The sequence below is a fragment of the Protopterus annectens genome, chromosome 11.part0 (genome assembly GCF_019279795.1).
Source record: "Protopterus annectens isolate FY-2018-M chromosome 11.part0, PAN1.0, whole genome shotgun sequence".
Classification (NCBI taxonomy): Eukaryota; Metazoa; Chordata; order Ceratodontiformes; family Protopteridae; genus Protopterus; species Protopterus annectens.
In genome coordinates this window covers 341,190,396-341,211,049 of record NC_056745.1, presented here as the reverse complement: position 1 = coordinate 341,211,049, position 20,654 = coordinate 341,190,396, and the positions used below count along the sequence as shown (strand labels likewise).

The 20,654-nt window shown below is 39.4% G+C and overlaps 1 protein-coding gene across 1 annotated transcript in view; it reads left to right on the top strand.

The window, feature by feature from the left end:
* Positions 1-20,654, top strand: part of STAB2 (stabilin 2) — a 922,612-nt gene that overhangs the window by 177,423 nt on the left and 724,535 nt on the right. The window contains exon 9 of the mRNA XM_044087850.1: positions 10,813-10,946. Coding sequence (XP_043943785.1) covers positions 10,813-10,946 — 134 coding nt within the window. The remainder of the gene's footprint in view (positions 1-10,812; positions 10,947-20,654) is intronic.

The following is a 20,654-nucleotide window of genomic DNA, read 5'->3' as shown; positions in this document are numbered from 1 at the left end:
ATGAGGATGGATATGGAGTAGGCTATAGCTTTGGCAGCTTTTTGCAGGTATTCTGCAGGCAGTAGGTCTGCAGAGAGGGTAGTGTGTTTAAGTTTCTGAATAAGGGTGCAGTCAAGGGATGTAGGAAAAGGTTGGAATTGAAATAGTGGGGGGCTGTTAGGGATATCAGTGGAAGAAGATATAGTGTCAGGGGATAGCTGATTGGCCAGAGATTGAATGATGTCTGTGAAGAAAGTGTTAAAAGAATTGGCAATTTGGTTAGGGCTGTTGAGATAGAGCCTGAGGAGGTGGGTGTAATTGAGCAACCTGGGAGTACAAGTTTATTGACACCAGACCAGAATTTTTGAGGTTTGTTTTGGTGGGTTTGTTGGAGGTGACAGGAGAAGTTTCTTTTATCTGACAATATGGCTTGTTTAGTTTCATTTCTTATTTATCTAAACTTTAGTTGATCTGTTGGGCATTTGGATGTCTGCCAGCTAGCCCAAAGTTTGTTTCTATGGAGGATTTTTTGTTTGGTAGTTTTGGAGAGCCATGGGGCTGGTTTAGACCTACTTCTAGTTATCCATGTTGGGGAATGGTAGTCAAGAATGGTTAAAAATTTAGAGTTAAAGTATTTAACGGTGTCTTCTAAAGGTAGGTGTTTCAGGGGTGACCAGTTGCAGGCTACGAGTTCTTTTTGAAAGCTGTCGGGGTTAAAATTTTTGTTAGACCTTATTTTCTTATAAATGGTTGGGTTTGGGATGTCACTTTTATACCTGATTAAGAAGGTATGTGAGTGATTGCTTATATCTTCAGTGAGGGTACTTACTTTGTAAGATTGGTGATGACTATTTGTGAGAATCCAATCTAGGGTACTGTCATTGTTATTATGTTTATTGGTTCTAGTGGGGGATGTAATGGTTTATGTAAAACCATGTAGGTTGATATGGGTAGAAGGCTGTTCAGATGTACAACACCTCCAGTTTATATTAAATTCACCAATAATTATGGTTTCTTGTGGGTAGGTGGTGAACAGCCAATTTAGGATAGCCTCTAAGGTGCTGATATTGTTGCATGGGGGAAGGTAGATATAGATTATATAACAAGATTTACATTTGTTGAGTTGAATTTTAGAGATAAGAATTACTGCATTGCTAGTTAGAGGAGGTTTAGAGTCTATGGAGGTCACTTGTAATTCAGATTTATATAAAATAGCTACTCCTCCACCTTACTTAGCATTACGATCAAGTCTCAGGATACTGTAACCTGGGGGAATAACAGCAGTATCTTGTATAGTTGGCTTGAACAAATTTCAGTGAGACACAGGATGTCAAATGAATGTATATCCATGAGGGCGTGTAGGTGGGCAGCTTTATTATTTATACTTCAAATATTGAGATGGGCTATCAGGAGAGAGTTGGGGGGTCTGTTAACCAGGTGTGTATTAATAGAAGTTGGGGGTTAGGCTCTGTGGTAGTGGTAGCATTTGGGCCAGGGTTTGGGTGTATGTCACCATCAATTAGGGAGTGGACTTGTACTGCCAGAGTGAGACTTAAACCTTTACATATTAGGTTCTGGGGTTTCCTAGCTCTAGGGCTGTAGTATGTGATGTGGGTGAGTCAATGAAATTTAGCTGATAAATACTTTGGTGGATAGGATGTGTGATTATGGCTATGAGGGATGATAAGTGTTGGTGTGGAAGTTTGCTTCATGGGGTTATAAAAGTTTAGGCAGTTAAGGTGTTCATAGAAAGTAAGTAGGTAAGGTATGGCTAAAAAGGGAAGGAGTGATAGTAGAAGTAATGGTTTCAAGTGTGTAAGGGTAGTGTTGGGTGGCATTATAGAAGTATTGTGTATAGGTTAGTGTACAGAGATGAGTACAGTTAATCTAGTTAGATGATGACTAGTGGGAGGTGCATTGTAGTACTTTAAAAGGTTGGAGGATGTGATTGGTTGTATGGATAGGGGGTGTGGTTAGTGTGCATAAATGTAGATGCACTGGGCACGGGTGGGAATTGGGGGCAGGGTAGGGGAGTGGAGTGAGCCCGCAGGGCGAACGGAGTGGGTAGAGCCAAGGGAAGGTGTTTTACAGGACAGGTTAGGTTGGAAATAATCAGCTATGTAGATAGCAGAGCAGGTAGCCAGAGTGCTCAGAGGGAGAGTATAGCCTGGAAGGACAAGAGGTGGGGAGGCAGATATGGTAGTGGGGGAGAGGGGTAAAAAGTAACAGTAAAGAGTAAAATACACAAGATGGTTGATCAGGAGATACTCAGAAGGCAGGGCAATATAAAGAGGAGTCAGGCTGCCATCCAGTGGCCAAATCTTGTAAGTACAGCAAAGGTCCTAGTGGAGCCCGGGGCTGGGAAGCCTATGAGAAGTGGCTTTATCGTGGCTGAGAGAAGGGCATAGAAGGCTGGATAAGTGGCTACAGAGAAAGGGAAGGGTGGCTGCTGCAGTATCACAATTAGAGCAGGTTCTAGCCACCTAGCAGGGTTGTGGTTCTAGCATCTAAGTTTAACAAAACTCTATAGTATACAGACATACTTTAGTATGTCCCCTTGGAACTGCAGAGGTAATTCTTTTAAGGGGTAGGTGTGTCAAGACCTTTGGAACGTAAACCTGGTTTCTTTCCTACGTCCAGTAGGTTGTAATTCTACCTTCTGTGTAGGGCAGGGAGGCTAGAGAGAATGTGAAGAGGACAGGGAATGAGAAGAGGACAGTCACAGATACCAGTTTCTTAGCATAGACACATATAAAATACTTTACAATTCTGCAATGTTAAACAGGAATGTGTAGCATACAAACAGCTTAGAACATGCTTCACAATTAGGAGCACACTACATTTACTTTGTTTTAGTCTTAAACTCTTTGTGTAAGCTAATTAAACTTTATACTCCATGAATTAAGGAGCTGTAACCACCATATTCTGGGATATTAGCAATAATAAGGGGGTAAGAATGTAATAACTCAGGTAGCAGCTGAACAGTTTTAAACAAATGCATTAACTCAGGTAGCAGCGGAACAGTTATAAAAAAGACTTGTTATTCTCAATCGCCAAGGTGGTTCTTCAGTTAGAAAACATAGTGGATGCTAGGTTAGCAACCAGTAACACTACCTGTCTGTTTAAAATCTTATTTATATGTCCAGCTCAATGATAGCTAGTGCACCATACAACTAATAATTAGGTATATGAGTACTCATTTCATAGGGACCATTCGCTGTTCTGAAACATGGTGGATTCACAATTAGCGGTTAGCCACTTCCTTCTACAAGGAATCAATTTCAGATACACTGAATCTGGTGTTAATAGGCAGTGCTAGTTCAGCAGATGATTGCTATACAGTTTTTGGGCGCTACCGATTTAAAACTGTGGGCGTTGGGTCTAATTGTAACATTGAGCCCTCATGGGTCTGAGCGGATACAGCAGGGGCAATATTAACTGTGTGCAGCCTGTTAAAAGGCAGGGATACCAATTATACAGGCAGTATCTTGGTGCATACTCTTAAGCATTTGTTGCTTTTGCTTCTAAAGACAACGGCAGTGGCTAGCAGCATCTGAAGTCATAGTATGCACATACCGCTGTTGCAAACACAGAAACACACCTAATTTAGTTAAATTAAAACAAAAATAGGGTAGAATCTAACAGTGCATAGCTGTAATTGGGCTAATAACAGTTCCAATGTGCTAGGCTGCTTCATCCAGGATGCTACATTGTTACACAGTGTTGTAGAGGTCTAAGTGTGGTGCCAAAGCCGCACGTGTCTGTGCGAGTACTACAGAGTTGGCGTTTACTGTAAGCAGCCTTTACAAGGCAAGGGATAGCACTTAAACAGGTAATTGCTTGAAATTAGCCCTCAGTCTCCTGGTATAACATCGCTAAACACAAGGACCTAGTTTTACAGCCTTATCGAGATATGGCAGCAGATAACTCCATAGTTGAACACAACAACAAACACCTCTAATTAATTAGCACATGTAGCAGGGAGGAATCCCACTGTACAGCCCTGTGTTGATTATACAAGACCGTAATATTGTGATAGGTTTCAATGTCCTACCTAGGCAGGTAGGTAGGCAGTGCAACAGTTATAAATCACCAGGCAAACGTACATGCAGAAACATCGCAGGCAACCAATGACAATGTACAATAGCTGTAGCAAAAATATGCATTATGCTATGTGAGTGTAACAGGATAAGATATCCAATCCCTTATCATGGTATCACTCTAAAAACGTAATTGCAACCGAACAGCAGACACACATACTGTAGCTATCGCTAGTCATTGTACCTCTAATATTGGCTAGCACACCACATGGACCGGCCCTTAACTCAGACTTTTAACTTTTTTATTGCTTCTCAATTTCGAATGCTCCATGCTAGGATGTGTTCTACTCAATTTTCGCCACTAGATGGTAGTATAGTCTAAGCTACTGAACCTAGGTTCACCTAGAATTCTACATTAAAAGAAGCTTGAGACTTTAAAAAAGCTACATATACTTATCTGCTTACAATACTAAGATAAGTTTGACCAGTGAAAAGTCTACCCCTAAATTGTTTGCTAAGACTATTATTTTATGATTGGAAAAACTATGAATAGCTAACTAACCAGGATAAACCTAAAAGTGACCTTCTCCTGATTGTGTTATTTTTAATCAAAAATGGAACTCCTGCAGTTCGGCTGGTCCCCACTCCGTTCCCCCTCGCTACGCTCAGGCTCACTCTGCTCCCCTACCCTACCCCCATTCCCACCCACCCCATATCAATTTCCTTTATAGTTAGCCTTGCCACACCCTAATTCCCCAACCACCAATCCACATACCCCACACTCCTAGCACCTCCCATTTCTGTTTAATCCATCCTCACTACTACTGGCAACCCCATCACTCGCTCTCTCCTTTCAAACTACCTTATCACACTACCTCCCTCCACACCTCTCCTTTTCCTACTTCTCACAATACATAACCAAATACAGCTTTCTGAAATCCAAATACTCCTCTATAATTTTCATATACCCTTTAGAGTTTTAACTACTGCTACATTACCAGTATACCCCTCTCACACTCATACCCAACATTCACTTTAACCACCCATAGTTAATGCTATATAGCTATGTCTGTTTTTAACATCTTTCTCTTCATATTCACCATCTAGCTCTGTATCCTACTAAGGCTATCATCATTTCATACAACCTACCTGCCTCCTCGACCTTTTCCCACTACACCTCCCAACTCGAAGACCCTACTCAGCTATACTGCTATCTGTTCTAGTTTGTACCAAACTGACTTAATTCTACAAAAGAAATTCACCCTGCTCTCCAAAAAACATAACCCTTCCAGCTACCATCTCCATATATACTATAACACCACCAAGAAACTGCCCCTCCCTAGCAATGCCTCTACTCTCTGTAACCTAGTCCTCTGTGGAGGTATACATCCTAACCCAGGCCCCTCACCCCCTTCTCATAATTCTAACACAGGCCCCTCTCCCCTTCTCATAATTCTCTTCACACTTCCAAAACTTTAAATATCACCACTATTAATCTTCAAAGCATCAGAAACAAAATTCCCCATCTGCATGCATGGTTAAGTCAACATAAACCAGACTTTACTGCCATCACAGAAACATGGCTAAAACCATATATCAGAGAATCTGAATTTTTACCCCTAAACTACTCCTGCCTTAGAACAGACAAACCCCACAAAAAAGGTGGAGGTGTTGCCTTACTATTCCCAAGCACCTACACTGTTATTCCATATACCAAACCCATTCCCTCCTTTCCCTCAGTTGACCTACTAGTTTCCTTCCTTAAACTCAAGAACTGCAAAAGCATTTGCATCATAGTCATATACATAGCCCCTGGCAACAATGCTCCATTTCTTGAAGACATTTTAGCCTGGACTAGCAATAATATAAAAAAATGAAACTATCATTCTAGGTGACGTTAACATCAACTGGCTAGATATCACCAATAAAAACTCCTCTATAAACATCCACCTGCATAGTTACTCCCAGCTTATCTCCAACATCAATCAGACCTGGCAATAATGGAAACAATGGCTCCACCTTGGATTGGATCCTGGTTTCTGACCCTGATAAAATTTCTTCCTCAAGCACTCTCCCTCCCAGCATTAGTGACCACGCTCCAGCATTCATAACTCGTAAGCCCACCTCTATACCTAACAATCACCAATTTAGATATACCAGAGATCTATCCCACTTCTCCCAAAACACCCTCAATGACATCCTGAAAAAAATAAACTGGAGCCCACTGAAATCCCTCCCTCTTAACAAAGCTGTGATTTCTTTAACTCCACATTCCTCAGGACTTTAAATAGTCTTGCTCCTCTCAGATTCAAAACAGTCAAAGTTAAACATGCTTCCTGGCTAGCTAAGAACACAAAGCAAGTCATGTCATCCAGAGACAAAGCCTGGAAAACTTGGCAAAAAAACAAAACCCTCACCAATCTCATGAAATATAAACAACTTCAGAATCAGGCTAAAAGCTTAGTCGTTAAAAACAAAAAAGAATACATACAAACCTTCCAAGGCCAGCATAAACAAAATCCACATAAATTCTGGGGAGCAATTAACATCCTCCTCCACCCAGGAACAAATAGTACCCTATGCCCAAACCCAGAAAAAGCTTCCTCTGAACTAGCCTCACTCTTCAACACATACGTTATAGATACCATCACCAAACTTACAATTACCTTCCCTCTCACCATTACAGACCCATTAGGAACACCACCAAATCTTAACCCTTCAAATCCCCTAACAAAATTTTCGCTATCACCCATTCCCACATCCACCATTCAGAAGCTTCTTTATAAACTAAAACCCTGCACAAATGCCCCTGACAACTTACCTGGAGAATATTTAAAAATGGCAGCCCCCTCCATCGTTTATCTAATCAGCATTCTCCTAAACAGGTCCATTCAAGAATCATGTGTACCAGATATCTGGAAGAAAGCTTTTGTCATCCCTCTTCACAAAGGAGGCAATAACCCTAACATATCTAATTTCTGCCCCATTGCCATTCTTTCCCCCATCTCTAAAATATTAGAGAAATGCATCCACTCCCAACTCTCAAGACATCTAGTAAAACACCAGTTGCTTTCCCCCACTCAACACGGTTTCAGACCTGGGCACAGCACAAACACAGCCCTCATATCCTTCTTAGACACAGTAAACAGAGCTTGCAATGCTGGCTCCTTAGTCTGCTCTCTTTCTGGAGTTATCTAAGGCATTTGACACCATCTCCCACTCTCTACTAATTACTAAACTCTTCAGCCTTAACCTATCTCCCTCCACCATACAGTGGTTTACCAACTATCTCAGCAACAAGCAGCAATCCACTAGGTGGCAGTTCTCCTCCTCCCATTTATTAATACTAAAACAGGAGTTCCTCAAGGTTCAGTTCTGGGTCCCCACCTTTTCAGTATATTTGTCAATAACTTTCATAATACTCTTACACACAGCACAGTCATCCAATATTCTGATGACTCTACCATCATCTGTTCCTCAAAATCTGTCGCAGAACTACAACATCTTACCCAAGAAGCATTTACCTCCACAGAGCACTGGATGTCCCAGAATCACCTAGCCCTTAACCCTAATAAAACAAAACTATTACTATTTACCCCTACAAAATCTAGCCCCATAAACAAATCTCAATTTACCGTAAGTGCCCAAAATAACACTATCATTGAAGTTGTCCCTAGCTCCAAACTGCTAGGGGTCATTATTGATGACAAGTTAACTTTTGACCTTCACCTCCACAATAACATCAAAACAACAGATCAAAGAATGGGTGCCTTATATAGGCACAACTATTTCCTCAGTCTCCCTGCAAAAAATAACCTTGGCCTCATCCTTCCTACTTCCTACCCTTCTATATGGAGCCCCTATCCTCACCAACCTCCAATCCTCCTCAAAAAAAGAAGTTGGACATTTGTTACAACAAAGTGGTACCAGCACAAAATATTCCAACCACCACTGCTTATCTCTCCATAAACTAAACTGGCTTGAATCCTCTTACCACCTTAGTTACATACAACTAACTATAGCCCATAAAATAATCTTTCAACCTGAAACCTGCCCTTCCATCGCATCCATACTGACCACTTACCACCCAAATTGCCATCTTAGTCTGAAAACAAAATGTTATTATCCATTCAGAAACTTAAACTCTCAGCTGGCCAAATGTTGTGCTCTCATTCTGTCGCCAAGTTATGGAATAATCTCCCTCCCCCACTCAGATCAATCAATAATCCCGCTTCCTTTAAAAAATCCCTCAAACTACATTTTTCCTCTCACTGGCTATGCCCCTGTACCCCACCTAACAACCCCAACACCTGAATTCCTTCTCTTACTATGATCACAGTTTAACTGTTGCAATTCACTAAGGATTTTTCTGTTTGTACTCTACCATAATTTCCCAGCACATAACTTCCTTCCCAAACTTTACACAGTTTAACTATCACAAATAGTAGGAATTTTTTGTATGTAATTAATGCAATTACTATGTCCTTTTTTACTCAAATTCTTTTTTTATAATGTAATTATTGCAAAGACAATGTCCTATTTTTTTTCTTTTCAAATAATCTTCTACTCATTCTATGTATCAAGATTGTTTCTTTTACTTATGTATGTATTACTATTGAATTGTAATTATATAATTCTGTGGAGCTTTTCTCCCCGAGCCTCCACTGAAAATGGGCTCTTCTTGACCCAGTGGACTTTCCTGGTCAACAAATGCAATAAATAAATAAATAGTCCTAGGCAAAAATAGTGTTATATGTACAACATTCATTCATGAGTACTTACTAGGTGGAAGAGACTCTGAGAGCAGGGACACACACAGCAGCCGAGTGGGAGAGCAGGCTTTAAAGATGGCGCTCTAAGGTTCAAGGTATATTTGTTACCTCAGGGGTGGATGTAGGTCTGGGGGGAGGAGCTTGATGCAGGTAGAGTAGTGAGATAGTCCGGATGTTTAGCTTGTGTCCACTGAAAAAGAGAGGGCGGGTCAGTGTTTACTAGGCACAAGCAGGGCAACAGCTAAGCTGTCGGGTCCAGAAGGGGGCAGTAAGGAGTAAGGAGAGTGGAGATAGGGAGGTATTGTAGTGTGTAGTTACATGGTGGTAGAAGGGGAAAGTGGTGGGGGAGGAATAGGGTGCAGTTAGAGCCAAAGGAAGGTGTTTTGCAGGGCAGGTTAGGTTGGAAACAATCAGCTATGTAGATAGCAGGGCAGGTAGCCAGAGTGCTCAGAGGAAGAGTATAGGCTGGAAGGACAAGAGGTGGGGAGGCAGATATGGTAGTGGGGGAGAGGGGTAGAAAGTAGCAGTAAAGAGTAAAATACACTAGATGGTTGATCAGGAGCTACTCAAAAGGCAGGGGGTATATAAAGAGGAGTCAGGCCACCATCTAGTGGTCAAATCTTGTAAGTACAGCAAAGGTCCTAGTGGAGCCCAGGGCTGGGAAGCCTATGAAAAGTGGCTTTATCTTGGCTTAGAGAAGGGCATAGAAGGCTGAATAAGTGGCTACAGAGAAAGGGAAGGGTGGCTACTGCAGTATCACAGTTAGAGCAGGTTCTAACCCCCAAGCAGGGTTGTGGGTCTAGCATCTAAGTTTTGCAAAACACAATAGTATACAGACATACTTTAGTATAAATCCCCTTAGAACTGCAGAGGTAATTCTTTCAGGAGCTAGGTGTGTCTGGACCTTGGCAGCGTAAACCTGGCTTCTTTCCCACATCCAGTAGGTTGTAATTCTACCTTCTGTGTAGGGCAGGGAGGTTTAGTATAAATCCCCTTGGAACTGCAGAGGTAATTCTTTCAGGGGGTAGGTGTGTCAGGACCTTGGCAGCGTAAACCTGGCTTCTTTCCCACGTCCACTAGGTTGTAATTCTACCTTCATCCAATTACAGCTTTTTGGTGATACCACATATTTATAGCAGCCGTTTAAAAGACACTAGAAATAAAAACAAAAGAATATGGACCTTACATATTTTTCCAACAGACATCCATTTTGGGGATCACATGAATTCTAAGGTAGCAATCCTCTGCAGTATAGGGTCTTGACATCATCATAAATAGCAGGCTTCTTTTAAGGTAACACCCTAAGAAATTATTTTAACATAGCACTTAAACATGAATTATCTCCTTCCATCAAAACAGCAGAATCACCTTTATGTTTTGCTATTATGCAGAAAAATATATTAGCAAATACATTGACAAATATATTACATTTCTTGCTCAGCTATGGTGAGATATGACAGAAGTTCACTTACAAGTAAATAATCACTGCTTTAAAGTTGCCAATTGTCTCTTATTCTATCACACTTTCTCCTAAACCTGTTGAATGCTTTAATATGCTGCTCCAAATTTGAAGAATAAATTAGTCACCAGAGGGTCTCAACCAAGTTACTCTATGTGAGAGTCCAGAATCATAAAGCCCTTATATATATATATATATATATATATATATATATATATATATATATATATATATATATCTTCCCTGACCAAATAAAACTGTGCTAGTCTGTAGCCATTGTGACCATGTAGTCTTTTGCCAACTAATTTATGTCCACTCACCTTCAACTTACTTTATTCAGATGCAGTTTCCAAAGCAGCCTCAAGCAGTGTCAAGTCACAGCATGCCAATGTTTCTTTATCTAGTTTAAAAATATTCTAACACTTATTCATGTTTTGCAGTGGAGCATTGCAGCTATCATTTCTAAAATGAGAACAGAAAAAAATTTATTGAGGATGGTCTAGTGAATGAAATGCTTCATGTTTGCAACTGACTTAATAAGACTGCATATATCTTTTTAAAGGCACACTGTGAATGCAAGGATGGATTTCAGAACCTGATTCCAGGAAAGGGATGCACCCTACCAGATCTCTGCAGGACGAACAATAACTGTCATAAAAATGCTGTGTGTACCACTGAATTACCAGGAAAAATTACGTAAGTAATAATGATCACTACACCCACAGACGCAAACACAGTGACAAACACTGACAGTGACACACACACACACACACACACACACAAACAAATTCAAAGCACTCTCTACCAAAACATACATTTCCAACTTGATTTGTACATTGTCTGAGAAATGTAACCATTGTTTCTAAAAGCGCATTGTTACATAATTCCCATTAACTAAATATTTCAAAAATAACACAGATCCAGGCATTGCAGAGGAGAACAGATTTCTACACTGTGAAGGGACACATCAGTGTGGTGTGTCCATACCACCAACACTGCATGTACTCAATTACTGGAGAGTTTTAAAACACGCCTGTTCAGAAATCCTAGCTTAGAATTCTGAATCTGAGCAGAATGAAATTCATCAAGCTTCCTGCAAAAATACAGCTTAGAAAGTTGTTTGTCATAACTGTTCTGTCTTTTCTATTTATAGGTTCATAGGTGATCACTAGGCAAATGATCAGGAAAGTACAATTGCGTAGATGACTAATCATAATATAAGATGCTTGAATTGATTACTTCTGTGACTTCTCTGCTGAGTTTACCATCCATCTGGCCAGTTTTCAAGAGCTCATATTCCTTTCCCTATAGAGCATATGACACTCCTTAGGCATGCAAGAATGTGGTGGTATAGAGGGGTACATAAACCTGAGTTTCTTGCCCCCTAAATACAGGGAACTCCATGTTTGTAGAATTATTTTGGGCACCCCAGGACAAGGTGAAAGTCAGTCCAACAAATAACTAGCAGAACCTGAACCATGTGCACATAAATGGGGGGGGGGGGGTTCAGTCTGTGTCAGGGTCCTACCTAGGTTCAGAAAACTATCCTAGTTCAAAGAGCAGTGAGGGAAAGGATAAAGAATAAGAAAAAAAGGAAATGAAGGGGCCCCACACCGGGCTTAGAGAAGGGAAGCGAGAGTACAGTGTGAGGATGGTTCATGGGAAAAGGTACTGTGATAGTGATCTAGTCAAACAGCTACTATTATGATAAGCTATCTAGACAAATCTACTATGGTCTTCATTAGATCACTGTTGCACTATACATTACTTCTTAATGAATGCCAACAAATGTACTATGTTGTTCATTAGATCACTACTGCAGTATTCATTACTTCTGGAGGAAGTTTGGTAGCTGGTTGGTCTGGTTTAGGATGAATTCTGAGACTACTTTCTACATAAAGGAGAGATTAGCCATAAGGCTTACCCTGACCCTATGAAAACCACAAAAGTGGTGTGCACGTGAAGTCTTTCAACTTCTAGATTCTCCTAGATGAGGTTATGACTACTATAAGGGCAGTCTTCCAAAGGAGAAATTCCAAAGAAGTATTAGCTCAGCTGCTAGTTGAATAGAGCCCTATGTGAACTTTTACAGTATATAGTTTATATCTCAAGAAGATGCCACTCTTTAAAAGTCTTTAGTGGATGAATGTGCAGGACCCCATTGAGAAACTGTTTAACCTGGAATAGGCTATATAAAGGTGGATCCCAAGTCACACAGGTAGATAAAGCTGAAAGATGCACATTAATGGAGATCTAGTCTCATCCAACTGTTTACAAGTAACTCAAGTATTCTAAGATCACAGGCTTAATTGAGGTTCTGTTCATATGCCTGGCACCAGGAGAAGGACCTCCTTCATTTGGACATATAGGACCTCATTGTGGCTGGTCTCCAAGATTCCTTGAAAATGCTGAGCATGTCTTCAATATACTTTGGCCAGGAGCGTATTAAATCCCTATCCTACAAACTATAAACCTAAATGTCTGCAGACTTGGGTGGATAAGAGACCACTTTTTCTGGTACAATAAGCCTACCATGTCTAAGCATGCCTTATGGCATCCATTCCGAACCTACATTAGCAAAACCAGCCAATGTTGTTCTCCTTTTCTCATTTTCTGGAAGACCCTGGAAGTTAAGGGGAATAGAGGAAAGGCATAGAGAAAGTTTCTGTCCAAGTAATGGAAAAGACATCTATCACCCAGATCTCCCTGTATGGTACAGGCTTCCTGATGCAAAACATATTTAGCTGTCTATTTTCTGTCAAAGAAATAAGGTTTATCTGAGGAGCACCTCATCTCTGCACAGTTGTTGGAAGACCTCTTGGTGTGACATCCTCTCATTAAGGTCTGCCTTGGTCCTACAAAGCTTTTCTGCCACAGAGTTTAATTCTAAGGGGATGTGCAGTACCTTTATAAGCAGATTGTGCTGGATGGCCACCTCCCACGTGTTCATGGTTAATCTGCCCAGTAGGTACAATCTTGTACCCCCCTCCATTTATTGAAGTACCACATAGCAGAGGTATTGTCTTTAAACATTTGGAGGGTCCCTTTTTGTAAGCTGGCTCATTGCCTTCAGTCTCTGGATGAGTGTAGTTTCTTCTTTGTGTCAATTTGCTATTTTATCTGCTGGTGATCCCATAAGCCCTGTACCTTGGGACCATAGGAAAGCTCCCCAAACAAAGTCCATGTCATCCATGTACATGTACTGTTTGGGTTATTCCCGAATAAATGGACCTCCCATATACAGCTTGACCTGCTTCACCCACCAATGCAGTTCCTTTGATATGAAAGACAGAATGGGAACTGCTTGGTCTAATGGCTGGGAATTCTGGGTCCACACATCTCAGCTACCACCATTTTTTGCATAACTTGCTTGGCCAGAGAAGTCATCATGATGTTAAAGCTCATGAATCCAAGGGCTGTTATGAATCTTCTGGCCATAATGTTTGTCTTGGATATAAATCTGGTAATTCTCCACTTTTTCTAGTGAGAGGAGGGTAGTCTCTGTGGAAGTGTCCAAGATGAACCCAAGAAGACTACCCTCAGGAAGGCCACCAGGGAGTAATTAATCAGATTCAAGCTGAAACCCAGCACCTGCTATGGATGACCAATGAATCAGGTCCAGATAAGGGTAAATGTGGATACCCCTCAACCTGCAGACAGTGATAACTGGGATGAAGCATTTGTTGTAGACCTTTGGCGTGGTAGCTAGCGTAAAGGGCAAAAAGGTAAATTGATAGTGACAGCCTTCAGCTAAGAATTTTAAAAAGCTCCTGTGAGTCTTGTGAATGAGGATGCACAAATAGGCATATTTTACATCTAGAGAGACCATAAAAATCTTTGGGTCTAGTAAGGGTGGCAGAATCTGCGGGGTAAGCATCATCAATTTGGGGACCTTTAGGAAAGTGACAAGCCTTGAATGGTCCAAACTGGGTCTTCTGGTGCTCTCATTTCTGTGAACAGTGAAAATGTTGAATAGAACCCCTAGCCTAACTGATAGGGAAACTTTCTTTTGTAACAGACATGAAATAATTCTAGGACTGGGGTGTTCCTGGTTTCTTGGATTCTGAGGATTGCCTAAGAGATGGAGGAGGAAGCTCACTAAAGTCTAAAGTCTAAAGCCATCTTTTATAATCTTTAGTACCCATGAGTTTGTTGTGAGGTCTTCCCAAGCATTAAATCAGGAAAATAGGTTTTGCTATTTTGGGGTGATAGGGGCAGGGGGTACACTGGAGATGGGTGGTCAGATACTCCGAACTAGTCTCCCCTTGTGGTCTAACAAGCCTTCCCGTATAGTCTTAGCTTTTGTAGTTTATGTTTATCCTGTTTCCTGTAAAAGAGGCCAGGTTTAGAGGAGCAGGGGAGTAGTTTATCATATCTGGAAACTGGAGTGACAAAAGATCGTTTCACTCCTTCCATGAGTTTAACTGTTACATCCATATTTAAACACTTCAACAGTAGGGGCCCTAAGCTATAATTTCTTGTCCAGAATTGTATTTGTCCACTTCACTTTGATATCCTTGGGTAAAGTCTGCAGTCTTAAACAGGCATGTTTTCTGATTACAGACATGGTGGCAGCAGCCCTGGAAGCTGCATCAACATTGTAGCCACATTTTATAGAGTGTTTGGCTATGTGATTGGCAGTTTGAAGGGTTTGAACCTAAGGTCAGTTTTGGATACTTCTAATTTCAGACATGTGATAAAGGAGAACCAGAAAGAATTTTTCAAAAATGAAAGAAAATTAAATTAATATTTCAATTTTGCTTAAATATTTAAGTTGCCCTTATTGACTTGTGTATTAATAATACATTGTATTTTTTGGGTCTGTTCCATTTGTTTGCATTTTTAAGTTTATTCTGGGACCTTAGTTTTGTATTTTATTAGTAGTTATGTGAAAATTATGTTTCTGCATTGTTCTGCACTTTTATTTCCACAAGTAGAATTACTTGTAAAAGCTATCTGTTTGTATTTTAAATCTTGATGGCCCTTATTAGCTGGGGACTTAAAATTACCAGAAACAGACTGGAATAATATTGATTCAACAACGTTAGTAAGGAAATTATTCACAGCGTATATTCAGGAACAACAAATGCTTCATATTGTAAAAAAAAAAAACTACCAAGGGACAAAATATACTAGATATTGTTTGTGTTCCCAAAGAAATGACTCTAACTTCAAGTCAAGTTTTACCACCATTGATGTGCAGTGATCATGGGGTCATAAAGGTTAATTTACTGCTAGGTAATTCTGCCAAACTGAAATCTAAGCCAATGCACAGAAGGTTAATTACAGATTATAGGGAAGCAAAACAGTTACTATATAAAACTAACTGGAGTGAGGTGTTCAGTGGAAAAACTGCAGATGGAATGTGGAAAGTTTTGAAAGAGAAATTGTTGTAGAGTGCAAAAAGTAAAAAAAAAATGTTTAACATCAGGATCTAGGCACGCAACATCAGGGGGGGGTATATTTCCATAAGAACAAGAGCTTTGATTAAGGTGAGAGACAAAAAAAAATATAAGAAATGGAAGAGAGGTTGAACTACAACTTTGAAAACTGAAATAAACGAGCTGGACAAACAGATTAAGCATAGTGTTAGATGATCAAGAAAAATTTGAAGAAAATTTATATAAAGATATTGAGCATAATAGGAAAACTTTTTATAGATACATAAGATGTGAAAGGAGTAAAGATACACAAATTGATAAACGGTGTGCAGATTCTAAAATTTATTCTCAGACACAACAGATTATATTTATATTTACAAAATCTTATGCAAAACAGTTTGGCTCCACAAAATGGGTGGTATGTTCTCCTAGTGACATCCAGGTAACCCCAGATACTGGAATCAGATCAGATTATATTGAAAAAGAACTGTGCAAACTGGATCCAAACAAAGTGCAGGGAGGAGACGGAATAAGTAACAATGACCTGAGAACACTTAAGCAAGAACTTACACTGCTATTATTCACTAGGTCATATAAATATGGAGAGATTCCTCAAGATTGGAGACATGCACTTATTAAACCTGTCTTTAAAGGAAAGGGGAGTAGGACAAACCCAGAATCATATAGACCCTTAAGTCTACTTTCATGTTGTGGAAAAATAATGGAGAAGGTAATACTGGATAAGTTATTGTCAGAACTGGATAGGTTGGGACTTGAAACCATATATCAGCATGCATATGTTGAAAATAGATCTATTACCACCTGTAACATGATGTTCTATAACAATATAATAACAGCTATGAATGAAAAATTGTGCTATGATGTGATTTATATAGATTTAACTTCAGCATTTGACAGGGTCATGCACAAAACACTGATCAATAAATTAGTACAACTAGTTATTGATGTAGTATTGATAAGATAGATAGCTGCATGGCTTACAAGTAAGACATGGCAAGTGTCACACACCAACTGCACAGGTGAAATCCTTGGTTACAGTCAAGGTGTCCCACAGGGCTCTGTACTAGGCCCTTACTTGTTTAGATTGTATCTTTCAGACCTTACTTTTTCATCTGAGGTGTTCTATAGTCTATATGCTGACGACCTGAAATTGGGTAAACTGATTACAAGTGTTACAGATAAGGCATGTCTGCAAAATAATTTGACTAAATTGACCATTTGGGCACAGGAGAATAATATGTTGATAAATACTAAGCATATGAGAATTGGGAGACATAAACTGAAAGGTGAATATTTAATACAGCACACAGTGATTGAAACTATAGACTCATTTAAGGACCTGGGTATATGGGTAGATTCAGCTATGTGTTTTTCTAATCATATCAACCAATTGGCTAATGATAGTTATAGAACTATAGGTTGTATAAAAAGATTTATAAAGTCTAGGAAATCAAACATAATGAAGTCATTGTTTGTTAGTTACATTAGACCCAAACTTGAGTATGGAATAACAATATGGAAACCCTGTAGGAAAACAAGCATGAATAAACTAGAAAGAGTACAGCGGAAATATACCAAGGGCATCCATGGATGTGAAAATCTAAGTTATTATAAAAGACTAAAATATCTGAACTTGTACAGTGTCTCTTACAGATATTTAAGAGGAGATCTTATTCAGGTATATAGGTCATTTAGGGACAACTACCTCTGGGAATGTTTGGGGTTATCAAATGTACTAGAGAATCATTAGATAACCTATGTAGAAGATTCTATAGGAATGAGAATTGTACTAATTGGTTCTCTGACAGAGTAGCTGATGCTTGGAACAGACTACCTAATTACATTAAAGCAAGTACTAGTTTAGATATTTTTAAGAGCAGCCTGGACATTTATTATGGGAACAAGTGTTTTGGCATATTGACAAGCTAGAAGGGCTTTTAATGCCCGTGCTTCAAAACATTTGTATGTAAGTATGTATGTATGTATGTATAGTCTTGTGGTTTAATTTACAGTTGTGGATCTTTAGTCATTTATTATTGCAGTTTTTCCATAAACAGTGTTACTGGTGAATTCCTGTATAGTCTACTGCCTTAAATTGTAGTAGAAAGTCAATAGTTAGAGAATTGTCTCTGGTCCAGTTTGTGCTTCAATGTTTTTATATTCAGCTTATCTTTTACCTGCTTAAAGTTGCATTCTGTGTCTGTCCCATCCCCCAATAACACAGTAAGCTAAAGTTTCTGAAAGAGCTCCAATGTTGCCTTTATTTGATTGTATGCGCCTCTAGCTAGCCTGCTTGTTTTTCCCCATCTATTCCAGCCTTATTGCTGTTGCTGTTTTATAAAAAGGTTGTGTTTCTGGCCTCCATCCCTTATGATAATCTGATTTCCAAAGTCCTTCCCTCCCCTCTTTTATTGCTATAGTCTGTAGCATAAACTGTTTATGTACTCTTCACACCCATTGTTTTCCATAGCTCCAAGGCAACTAACTGTATCCTTGACTTTGTCCAGTCTTGTGAATGTGACGTCAGTATGTCTGGCAACAGAGTTACTAAATACTAAGACATTGCTGGTTTTACTCATGGAATTTGAGGTATTAGATAGTTTCTGGTTATTAGGACCCGTGCCCTCAAAAAAAAAAAAAATATATATATATATATATATATATATATATATATATATATATATGACTTTCCTATATTGTAATAACTTTCTCCTTCTCACTAAAGTGTCTGTTGTATATTGTACTTTCTTTATTGTCTCTAGATATTTCTGTTAAATTCTATATAAAACCGATACTGTACCTGTCAATGTTGTTCTTGTTTTATTGGAGCTTTTCTCCCCGGGCCTCCACTGAAAATGGGCTCACACCCAGATGGAATATCCCGGTCAACAAATGTAAAATAAATAAAATAAAATATTAACATTATTGTGACGATTGGGGAGAGATGGGCGAAAGCTGCCAGCCTAGGCAAATAAAATTTGATATATAATTCTGTCATTTGTTTAAATAAATGTAAAATACAGGCTTGTGTTTTTAAATGAAAGAAAACACTGCAAAATGTGAACTTCAAGATGGTTGCAACATTGCCATCTGCTGTAAGGAAAACCAAGCCAAGCATTTCAAATGTCTTTGAAAGTACAATTATCTAAAGAAATGATGCCAGAGCGGCTAGCTGAACACATTCTTCCTATTGTCTTAACTTAAGGAATAATTGTTAGAATGTACATGTGGAAGGTGCTTTATTGCTTTGGTTTCTGCTAGAGTGTATATGTGAAATGCCTTTTATTGTTGTATTCTCCTGTGCAGGTGTTAGCTTGCTAAATAATGTAAATGGAGTTTCTATTAGCTTGGGAACTCAGAGCAGGTGTTAAGATGATGCAATATGAATACTGGGAAAACCTAAGTGTCAAAATTATGCAATCTGGGGTGGACCCAGAGACATGTTTGTTAGTGATGTTTTATAAACTGTGTCTCAGAGAGAGATGGAGAGCATTTTGATCCAGATATCCAACTTACCAGCACTCTGCTTATGCTCACATGTAAGTTTTTAGCACTGTGATTTCTTGTAGGAATAGTTAAAGCTAGTAAAGATTTATTAGGTATTTTTCTTTGAAATCAGACCTTTCCTACTTTATTATTTTAAGTTTCTGTGTGATCTCTGAACTCTTAGATATCTCTGTGGTGTAGTAGTTTTGTCTTGTGTTTAATTATTTATTATTAAATATTTTTAAAACTTTCTACCTGTGGCTAATTTGTGTAGAGATAAGCTCTAAAGTACATTGCATATTTATATAGAGTTTATTATAATAGGCCACTTTGATAAGCCTTAGACTGTATAGTCACGTTACCATTGGATAATAATATTGTACAGTAATAATTGGACACCCTTTTAAGGGCCTCTTAGTAGCTGATATTATTAACTGGGTGGTGGCAGTAATTACTACCGTATAGTCTGGGTAAAGGAGCACAGCTTGAGAATCTGTGTGTGCCTTTCCCAGGAGAGTCTGTGAAGTTGTATAAATACTTATCTCAAAGTGTGTGTGTGTGTGTGTGTAGTGTCAGCTACTTGGCAGGGACACAAAGCACTGGTTGGACAGCGAGGGTACTGGAGGTTCTAGCTTGCCCAGATAGGCTGAGACCTTGACCCTATAGCTGTGCCAGTAAGGAGTCTTACTGGGGACCTGGTGAGTAAGGGAGCAGCCAGCCCCAGACTGACTGTGATCTCTGTGTGCACTTAAGGGAAATTGTACTTTACTGTACGTATTAGTTATCCTTTCCTCTTCTATGAAACAACCTCCCCAGTGTTAGTGGTGAGGATTGAGGCTCCTTGATTACTGGGCCAGGGCACCGAAGTGACAATTATGACCTTTAACTATGTGTGAACATGGTGCTTATGTGGTTGGTGGAGGATATCTTCTGAGAAGGTGTCAATAATAGTGTTTTACAATCTTATCATAATTCAGATTAGTGTGATTGTGACAAGATGTGGGTGATAGAATTTGATTCTCATGGGCAATTTTATTTGGTGTTATTGGTGCCTAAATATTGCATAGATACTTACAGAGTTCCCCTGACGACATGCACAGTCGAGCCTGATCTACATGCCATTGATCCTTAACTATACAATGGATTATTGTCCATAAGTTAACAGAGCAATGCCTGAGAAGACATTATAGCCTTTTATTCTACTCCTTGATGAAATTCTCTGTTTGACGAAGACCAATATTATGAACAATGTAACCTGACCAGAAATGTGCTAGAAAGACAGGTGGCAGTCCAGGTACCTGTGAAAAATGAGTGCAAGGTTTCATTTCCTGCCAAACATATAGTATTACTCAAAGGAATTCACTAAATCACTTATTCCACCAGGTGCACTCTCACATATGGCCATAAAGGCTGCAGGAATCTCTCCATTGAACAAAAAAGCAAGGGACAGTATTTGTTTGACAAACACCTAGATGTGTTGTTTTTGTGCTAATGTCCACATAATGCAAACTGCTGA